The 11,085-nt window shown below is 42.3% G+C and overlaps 1 protein-coding gene across 4 annotated transcripts in view; it reads right to left on the reverse strand.

Moving 5' to 3' along the window:
- Positions 1 to 980: 980 nt before the first annotated feature.
- Positions 981 to 11,085, reverse strand: part of pip5k1ba (phosphatidylinositol-4-phosphate 5-kinase, type I, beta a) — a 21,088-nt gene continuing 10,983 nt past the window's right edge. Inside the window, exons 7-15 of one of the 4 annotated variants that reach the window (XM_053645739.1) lie at positions 10,536 to 10,835; positions 10,032 to 10,231; positions 8,660 to 8,740; positions 8,506 to 8,554; positions 8,313 to 8,397; positions 8,044 to 8,184; positions 7,188 to 7,323; positions 2,463 to 2,568; positions 982 to 2,160 (exon numbers count right to left, since the gene is read on the reverse strand). In XM_053645739.1, the coding sequence (XP_053501714.1) occupies positions 2,152 to 2,160; positions 2,463 to 2,568; positions 7,188 to 7,323; positions 8,044 to 8,184; positions 8,313 to 8,397; positions 8,506 to 8,554; positions 8,660 to 8,740; positions 10,032 to 10,231; positions 10,536 to 10,835 (1,107 nt within the window). In that variant the 3' untranslated portion in view covers positions 982 to 2,151. Of the gene's footprint in view, positions 2,161 to 2,462; positions 2,569 to 7,187; positions 7,324 to 8,043; positions 8,185 to 8,312; positions 8,555 to 8,659; positions 8,741 to 10,031; positions 10,232 to 10,535; positions 10,836 to 11,085 lie in introns of all 4 variants that reach the window. The other 3 variants (XM_053645736.1, XM_053645737.1, XM_053645738.1) reach the window with 3 other exon arrangements.

Raw genomic sequence — 11,085 nt, forward strand, 5'->3', positions numbered from 1 at the left:
TTTATTTATTTGTATTTATTTCTTGCGGGTCAGATGAGGAGTCTGTCAGATATTTTTCCTTCTTTTCCACGATTATGATTCAATCATTTAAGATCAGTTCAGTGATTCTTGCTGACTCATGGGCTCATGATGGTTTTGGGTTTCTGTCCTTCATTATGTTTTTGTCAAAGTGTTTTGTCTTTCGTCGTAATGTGTTCCTTAACTAGCCTTGGTATGTTGCTTGCACGTATACACACTGCGGGTCAAAAGTTTGTGGACACTCGACTGAAATGTTTCTCATGATGTTAAAAACCTTTTGATCTGAAGGTGTGAGATTAAATGTGTGAAATCGGTGTTAGAGATAAAAATATAATCGTGCCGACATGTTCATTTCTTTCATTAGAAAACTAACATTTTATTTACAAAAATATATTTTTTAAAAGGACGACTCGGAGGGAAATATTCTGAAAAGCAGGAGATAAGAGTCCAGCGTCGGTGTGAACTCCTTTAATACTGTTTAAAATCATCTCAGGGAAATTCCTCAAGAAATCCATAGAGAAAACCTTTCTGTAAATTCTCAGTAAGAAGCGCGTCTACTTTGAAGATGATAAAATATTAAATTATTTTGGATTTTTTATCACAACATAATTCCCATAGTTCCATTTGTGTTACTCCAGAGTTTTGAAGCCTTTATTATTATTATTAAATGTGGGAAAATAAAAAGAAAGAATGAATGTGTGTAAACTTGTGACCAGAAGCGTGCGAGCGTAAAAGCCGGAAGCGTGCGAGTGTAAAAGCCGGAAGCGTGCGAGCGTAAAAGCCGGAAGCGTGCGAGTGTAAAAGCCACCTGTAAACTTCTGTTTAGACTAAGATTAAGAATGCGAGGCGCTGTAGTGACCAGTGTGTGTTTGCTCGTATAATAAACTCGCTCTTGGCTCTTGGCATCTTCAGCTTCATCTTTCTGGTGAAGCATTTTGATCATCCAGATAAGATTTATGGATCTGACTGTTTAAAAGAAACTGAAAAAGGAAGGAGAGGTTTGTATTTTTTATTGTACTGTTTTCTGTATCTTCAAATAAAAACATTTAAAGTGACCCCATGCTAATCTACCTGTTGTTCTTTACATAGCTAGTAGCCTGCAGGATATAGTATATTCCGTACTAGTCTGATTTAGAGCAGTAATAATCCAGATGTGGTAACCTAGAAAAGTTTCTATCTGGATCTTCTGAACATCTGGCCTAAAGAAAATTGTCTTTTATTGGTGTAAAACCTCCAGCGTGCTTCATCTCTCCGTTCATTCACTGCAGAGTGCAAGTTACATGTGGAGCTCTCTCGCTCGCTCGCTCTCTCTCTCACACACTCTCTCTCACTCTCTCTCTCTCTCTCACACACACATGCACACACACTCTCTCTCACACACACACACACTCTTTATCTCTCTCTCTCTCACACACACACACATGCACTCTCTCTCTCTCTCTCACACACACACACACTCTTTATCTCTCTCTCTCTCTCACACACACACATGCACTCTCTCTCTCTCTCTCTCTCACACACACACACTCTTTATCTCTCTCTCACACACACACTTAAATAAATAAATACAAATTGGTAAACAGACAGTGTTTAATAGTACAATTACTATTAAACAGATTTATATAAATACAGAACCTTTTACAATATATTACACACACATCTGTAATAAAATCACTGTAATGTGGTTTAAGAAAATATTCTAATGAAAACATCAGATCAGGGATTTTTTTAATACTAATAATTCATGAAGAGTTTTGGATTGGATTTTGTGCATTGCCAATTTGATTATTTTTCCTTTCAGCTTTTAATTTAATGTAAAATAATTTGACCGTGAGGAAGTTGATCCTCGCAGCCGTCTGAAAACAAGGCGGAACGTCCGAGTGTTAAAAATACATCTCTCAGAAATGACACCAAAATACCACAACATGTGCATCTGATCAGATTAGCAGAACAGGTACATGGATTTAACACAATAATAATAATAATAATAATAAAGTGGAGTTGAGTTTGAGCTGAATTTCTGAGTGTGATATGAAGCGTCAGCAGGTCACTCGCTGTGAAGACGCATCGTGTTTCAGACAGCAGCAAGAGAACTTCCCACGTCACTGGAACACAAACAATCAGACGCCAGAGTTAATGTTTCTGTAAATCACACACACACACACACACACACACACACACAGTTTAATCCAGTTTAATCAATATGGCTTTAATCAGATTAGATAAAGTGGAATGCTGTTTTTTCCCTGAATTAGATTTTTTTTAAATCAGATTTTAGCTGCTCATTTAAATAAATCCGCTCACGTGGCATTAACATGAGAGAGAACGAGCAATCGGTGATGGAAGAAAGGAAGGAGAAAAAAATCGGAATCAGTGCCTCAGTGGGAATGTGAGTGTTATCAGGAGAATGTTAATGAGCGTCAAATAATCTGCTTTAATCTCACCAGATAAACATCCAGCACTGAATCTGACGTGCTGCTGTGTGAGGAATCAGACCGGAACGTCGAGTCATCCAGAGCCAGTGTGGAGCTGGAATTCCCACAATCACCTCTGCAACATCGGAGCAACACGTAAAACACACGCAGCAGCAACACGTTAAACACGCACATCAGAGCAACACGTTAAACACGCGCATCAGAGCAACACGTTAAACACGCGCATCAGAGCAACACGTTAAAAACACATGCATCAGAGCAACACGTTAAACACGCGCATCAGCAACACGTTAAACACGCGCATCAGAGCAACACGTTAAAAACACATGCATCAGAGCAACACGTTAAACACGCGCATCAGCAACACGTTAAACACGCGCATCAGAGCAACACGTTAAACACGCGCATCAGAGCAACACGTTAAACACGCGCATCAGAGCAACACGTTAAAAACACATGCATCAGAGCAACACGTTAAAAACACATGCATCAGAGCAACACGTTAAACACGCGCATCAGAGCAACACGTTAAAAACACATGCATCAGAGCAACACGTTAAACACGCGCATCAGAGCAACACGTTAAACACGCGCATCAGAGCAACACGTTAAAAACACTCACATCAGAGCAACACGTTAAACACGTGCATCAGAGCAACACGTTAAACACGCGCATCAGAGCAACACGTTAAACACGCGCATCAGAGCAACACGTTAAACACGCACATCAGAGCAACACGTTAAACACGCGCATCAGAGCAACACGTTAAACACGCGCATCAGAGCAACACGTTAAACACGCGCATCAGCAACACGTTAAACACGCGCATCAGAGCAACACGTTAAACACACGCATCAGCAACACGTTAAACACGCGCATCAGAGCAACACGTTAAACACGCGCATCAGAGCAACACGTTAAACACGCGCATCAGAGCAACACGTTAAACACGCACATCAGCAACACGTTAAACACGCGCATCAGAGCAACACGTTAAACACGCGCATCAGAGCAACACGTTAAACACGCGCATCAGAGCAACACGTTAAACACACGCATCAGCAACACGTTAAACACACGCATCAGCAACACGTTAAACACACGCATCAGAGCAACACGTTAAACACGCGCATCAGAGCAACACGTTAAACACGCGCATCAGAGCAACACGTTAAACACACGCATCAGCAACACGTTAAACACACGCATCAGAGCAACACGTTAAACACGCGCATCAGAGCAACACGTTAAACACACACATCAGCAACACGTTAAACACACGCATCAGCAACACGTTAAACACGCGCATCAGAGCAACACGTTAAACACGCGCATCAGAGCAACACGTTAAACACACACATCAGCAACACGTTAAACACGCGCATCAGAGCAACACGTTAAACACGCACATCAGCAACACGTTAAACACGCGCATCAGCAACACGTTAAACACGCGCATCAGAGCAACACGTTAAACACGCGCATCAGCAACACGTTAAACACGCGCATCAGAGCAACACGTTAAACACACGCATCAGCAACACGTTAAACACGCGCATCAGCAACACGTTAAACACGCGCATCAGCAACACGTTAAACACGCGCATCAGCAACACGTTAAACACGCGCATCAGAGCAACACGTTAAACACGCGCATCAGAGCAACACGTTAAACACACGCATCAGCAACACGTTAAACACGCACATCAGAGCAACACGTTAAACACGCGCATCAGAGCAACACGTTAAACACGCGCATCAGAGCAACACGTTAAACACGCGCATCAGAGCAACACGTTAAACACGCGCATCAGCAACACGTTAAACACGCGCATCAGAGCAACACGTTAAACACGCGCATCAGAGCAACACGTTAAACACGCGCATCAGAGCAACACGTTAAACACACGCATCAGCAACACGTTAAACACACGCATCAGAGCAACACGTTAAACACGCGCATCAGAGCAACACGTTAAACACGCGCATCAGAGCAACACGTTAAACACACGCATCAGCAACACGTTAAACACACGCATCAGAGCAACACGTTAAACACGCGCATCAGAGCAACACGTTAAACACACGCATCAGCAACACATTAAACACATGCATCAGAGCAACACGTTAAACACGCGCATCAGAGCAACACGTTAAACACACACATCAGCAACACGTTAAACACGCGCATCAGAGCAACACGTTAAACACGCGCATCAGCAACACGTTAAACACGCACATCAGCAACACGTTAAACACGCGCATCAGAGCAACACGTTAAACACACACATCAGCAACACGTTAAACACGCGCATCAGAGCAACACGTTAAACACGCGCATCAGCAACACGTTAAACACGCACATCAGCAACACGTTAAACACGCGCATCAGAGCAACACGTTAAACACACACATCAGCAACACGTTAAACACGCGCATCAGAGCAACACGTTAAACACGCGCATCAGCAACACGTTAAACACGCACATCAGCAACACGTTAAACACGCGCATCAGAGCAACACGTTAAACACGCGCATCAGAGCAACACGTTAAACACACGCATCAGCAACACGTTAAACACGCGCATCAGAGCAACACGTTAAACACGCGCATCAGAGCAACACGTTAAACACGCGCATCAGAGCAACACGTTAAAAACACGCACATCAGAGCAACACGTTAAACACGCGCATCAGAGCAACACGTTAAACACGCGCATCAGAGCAACACGTTAAACACGCGCATCAGAGCAACACGTTAAACACGCGCATCAGAGCAACACGTTAAACACGCACATCAGCAACACGTTAAACACGCACATCAGCAACACGTTAAACACGCGCATCAGAGCAACACGTTAAACACGCGCATCAGAGCAACACGTTAAACACGCGCATCAGAGCAACACGTTAAACACGCACATCAGCAACACGTTAAACACGCGCATCAGCAACACGTTAAACACGCGCATCAGCAACACGTTAAACACGCGCATCAGAGCAACACGTTAAACACACGCATCAGAGCAACACGTTAAACACGCGCATCAGAGCAACACGTTAAACACGCGCATCAGAGCAACACGTTAAACACGCGCATCAGCAACACGTTAAACACACACATCAGAGCAACACGTTAAACACACGCATCAGAGCAACACGTTAAACACGCGCATCAGAGCAACACGTTAAACACACGCATCAGCAACACGTTAAACACGCGCATCAGAGCAACACGTTAAACACACGCATCAGCAACACATTAAACACGCGCATCAGAGCAACACGTTAAACACACGCATCAGAGCAACACGTTAAACACGCGCATCAGAGCAACACGTTAAACACACGCATCAGCAACACGTTAAACACGCGCATCAGAGCAACACGTTAAACACACGCATCAGCAACACGTTAAACACGCGCATCAGAGCAACACGTTAAACACACGCATCAGCAACACGTTAAACACGCGCATCAGAGCAACACGTTAAACACACGCATCAGCAACACGTTAAACACGCGCATCAGAGCAACACGTTAAACACACGCATCAGCAACACGTTAAACACGCGCATCAGAGCAACACGTTAAACACACGCATCAGAGCAACACGTTAAACACGCGCATCAGAGCAACACGTTAAACACGCACATCAGAGCAACACGTTAAACACGCGCATCAGAGCAACACGTTAAACACACGCATCAGCAACACGTTAAACACGCGCATCAGAGCAACACGTTAAACACACGCATCAGCAACACGTTAAACACGCACATCAGAGCAACACGTTAAACACACGCATCAGCAACACGTTAAACACGCGCATCAGAGCAACACGTTAAACACACGCATCAGAGCAACACGTTAAACACGCGCATCAGAGCAACACGTTAAACACGCACATCAGAGCAACACGTTAAACACGCGCATCAGAGCAACACGTTAAACACACGCATCAGCAACACGTTAAACACGCGCATCAGAGCAACACGTTAAACACACGCATCAGCAACACGTTAAACACGCGCATCAGAGCAACACGTTAAACACACGCATCAGAGCAACACGTTAAACACGCGCATCAGAGCAACACGTTAAACACGCACATCAGAGCAACACGTTAAACACGCGCATCAGAGCAACACGTTAAACACACGCATCAGCAACACGTTAAACACGCGCATCAGAGCAACACGTTAAACACACGCATCAGCAACACGTTAAACACGCACATCAGAGCAACACGTTAAACACGCGCATCAGAGCAACACGTTAAACACGCGCATCAGAGCAACACGTTAAACACGCGCATCAGAGCAACACGTTAAACACGCGCATCAGAGCAATAATCACAGCTGTGACATTAACACTAGCTTGAGTGTTGTTGTGTATTTCAGGTCCATTAGAATATTCTTTATTAATTCAGAGTTTCAAGCAGTTGGCATATTTGTTGAGTGTTTAAAAAAATTATTAGTAGTATATTTTTATTTCTAGTTATATTGTATTTATTCTTTAAATATATATTATTATTAAAAATATATTATTTATTATGTAGTAGATGCTTTATTTATTTATTTATTTATTGTTATTAGTCAGTAAAGAGATGAATGGATGTGAACGCAGAGTGAATGTTCCGTCTGTTTCACTTCCTCTCACTAGAACCCGAGATAAATGTCTTAATGATTCTGGTGAAAAAATTAGAAAAGTGAGTGATTAATAAAATCACCTGCTGATGCCGTCGTCCTCCGTGAATTTATTGAGATCATCTGAGGAGGAGATGGAGTTCACGGTTGCGGCTGAAACAGCGGCGTGCAGATCTGTGGAGCTCGGAATGATGTCAGGTTTCACAAACAAACCCAAATCTGTCATAAGAACATCAAAACAGAGATGAACAGACATCCTGATTTAAAATGTAAACTATCTGTTAATTTTAACTGCCACAACATGCCAGACTCTTCATGGAATAAACATGTTTACACTTTAAATCGCGGCCGTGAGGGAGAACCAGAGAACCAGAAAAAACAACAACACAAAAATACAGAAGCACACGAGTCTCAGTTATAAAATACAAACTGTGCTGAAGATGTGGGAAAAATTAAAGTTACAGCTTTATCTCCGACTGTTACACAGCGCTGACACTGGAGACTCCTTCCTTACATGTTACATAAACATCTCCTTAAATACTAAGACTTCTTTACTAACAATTACACACATTTGTTTATTTGTTGCGTCTGATGTACACGTCTCTGTGAATATCATCTAATCTAAATACTGTGATATCATCATATGAAAAAAAATTATTGTTTCAAGATCTTTTTGCCCTATTGCCAACTAAAACTCTGAATCAGACACCCTGATTGGCTGAGACAATCTACAGGAGCCAATCAAAAATCAGTTATGAAATCATCAAAAACTAGAAGTTGAGTAAATGTCCAATCTGCTTCTTATTACCGAGTGAGTAACAGCAACTGTTAAAAGTGCTGATGCAGTAAAACAGAAAAATGATATATGATAGTAAAAAAGGTAAAGAAACCCTGAGGAGAACTTCACTATCACATCAGTGCCTGTAGAACACTTAGTACCGTTATCATCGAGGTTCTCCAGACTCTGTGCTTTTCTCTCCTCAGTTCTCTCCTCTTTAATCGGAGACAGGGCTTCATGTGATGCAGATCTCACTGGCTGAACCGAGTTTCGTTTCCTTCGAGAGGAAGCACCTCGCAGAGCTACACCGACAAAGAACAGAAAAAGAGAAAGAGGGAAAGAAATAAGAAATGAGAGAGAGAGAGAGAGAGAGAGAGAGGGAGAAATGACCTGCAGCAGTTCAACACTGTTGAGAAATTACATCACTTACAATTAATCTTCTTAAACACCGTTCCTCCCATAAACTTTAAAAACCTTTCAGCGTAGAAACTCGGCCTGTGGACCGACACTGTGTCCTGCAACACACACACACACACACACACACACACACGATAATCACACACACACCTCCAACATTCAACACATGTAAACACATCTAACAGAGAAACTGTACAAGAACTTACACCATCATGTACAAGAGCCTTCCACGAGTGTTCCACCTTCTTAATAAACCTGTACACAAAACACACACTTCACACACCTATACACACTTTCCAATCTTCCTCACTCATTAAAGCTGTTTAATATCTGTGTGTGTGTGTGTGTGTGTGTGTGTACCTGTACGACTGCAGGATGTCGATGATTCCCAAAAAGATGAGCAGCTTCTCGTCTTTGTGTTTCGCAGGAATTCCACCCATTCTACACAAACAGAACACTTCCTGTAAATAGTGTGTTCATAATGCATTATAAATTCATTTATACACTGCTGTGAAAAAGTATTTGTCCATGGATGCCATTTTTGCCCAGTGTCTTTCTGATAGTGAAGCCATGAACAGTGACCTTTATTGATGCAAGAGAGGCCTATAGGTCCTTTGATGTTGTCCTTAGCTCTTCTGTGACTTCCTGGATGAGACGTCGCTGTGCCCTTGGAGGAATTTTGGAAGGTCAGACACTTCTGGGAAGGTTCACTACTGTGCAGAGTTTTTCCATTTGGAGATAACGGCTCTCGCTGTGGTTCTTTGGAGTCCCAGAGCCTTTGAAATAGCTTTGTAACCCTTCCCAGACTGATGTATTTCAATCACCTTCTTCATCATCATTTCTGGAATCTCTTTCAGCTTTGGCACAGTGTGTTACTGGGTAAGATCTTTTAACCAACTCCATGCTGTTGAAAAAGTTCTATTTAAGTGCTGATGTGATTGAACAGGGTTTGCAGTAATCAGGCCTGGTTGTGTCTCATCCAGCTGAACCCCATTATCAATGCAGTGTCATAGATTTGGGGAATTAGTAACTACGGGGGCAAATACATTTTCACACAGGCCCAGTTGGTATTTGATAATTGTTTTGCTTCAATAAATAACATTATCATTTAAAAACTGTACTGTGTGTTTACTCAGATTGCCTTTGTTTTATCTTAGATTTGGTTTAATTTCTGAAACTATTTAGTATGAGATATACACAAATACAGAAGAAATCAGGATGGGGGCAAATACCTTTTCACAGCACTGTATGTAATACAGGATCATTTCACAATAAATATATGATTATAAATTTGTCTCGTGTATAATTGGGTTCTACTTTTAGGACATGTGTGAAAATCTGATGATGTTTTAGGTCACAGTTATGCAGAAAACTTTCAACTTTCAAGGCATTATAATATCTGTTCATAGGAACACTGTATACTATAATGCATTATAACACAAGCCCTGGCGTAGTGTCTGTACGGCAAGATGCCATTTAATATGTTAGAAATGCACTTACAATACAACATGAACACAGGAAGTGTTAAACACCTACAGACCCACAGATACATAAACACTTAATTACTCCTACAAGCTGTCATAATGACTACTTCTGTCAATTATCAACCTGATATCATAAAACACCTATGTCATGTGACATAGGATTAGTGAATAAGGGTTAATTAGACAATTAAAAGCACACACACACACACACACACACAGTACAGAAGCATGCTAATCGATGTACTGACGTGTCGTCATCATTGGGGTTCGGGCGTGGCTCCACAGCTATGCCTCCTCCTTGGATGGACTCGAGAGCCGTGGAGTAAAGCACTTTCTGTCCTCCCTGTCGCTTGCTGTCTCCTCGTCCCCCTCTGTCCCTCAGCCGTATGTCCAGCACGTGGATTCCCAACAGCAGGCTGTAGTCCATGATCTTAAAACTCTCCAGCACCTGTTCAGGACATTCAGCATAAAAAGCCGGTACACAGGGGCAGGCGTTGGCCGTTACACAGGGGCATTAAAAACTCACCAGATAGTCGTTTGGTTTGATATTGAATAATTCAGCCTAAATATCATTATAACTGATTCTAATTCACATCCTGCACTTAATAGTATTCTGTCTCTCACACTAAACACACTGATAATCAAACCCAGTTCTTTTTCTTACATCTATACAGTTCACCTGAATTTCTTTCTACAGGATGTCAGGTTAACTTGTGTATGTGTGTGTGTGTGTGTAAACTGACAGGACTGACCCGACAGTCTCGCTGTAGCGTCTTCATCAGTGCGTTGTACGTGTCTGTGTCAAAGTAAAGCCCGTCCGAGTGCATGTCCTGGAAGTCCAGGTCTTTGAAGGTGGGTGAGGACTTGGTGCGTTCTTTACGTGAGGCTCTGCGTTTGTACGTGGAACCCTTCAGGTCGTATTTGTAGTGCATGTTTACAGAGCGAGGCAGAACGTTATTCATCACCACCAGCCTAATATTCACTCCTCCACACTGAACACAGTAAAGACCATAAAACTTAGGTAGCAGCGTCCTTGGGTTCTGGTTCAGGTTCTGCAAAACACACACACACACACACACACAGAAAGGTCGTTTTATTATGGGTAAAATATGCTGTATTATTTATTGTAAATTTAATCTCCACACTAATCACTTCTGAATAGGACTTTATTGTTGAATATTTACACTGAAAACAACATTTCCAGACTTCTACTTAAATGTTTTCTGCCCCAGGTGTGGAAATGAGCTCCTTTAAACTCTAGAATGTTTCTGCAGAAGAAACCTAATGTCCCTGCTGGTGAAT

The sequence above is a fragment of the Ictalurus furcatus genome, chromosome 16 (genome assembly GCF_023375685.1).
Source record: "Ictalurus furcatus strain D&B chromosome 16, Billie_1.0, whole genome shotgun sequence".
Lineage (NCBI taxonomy): Eukaryota > Metazoa > Chordata > Actinopteri > Siluriformes > Ictaluridae > Ictalurus > Ictalurus furcatus.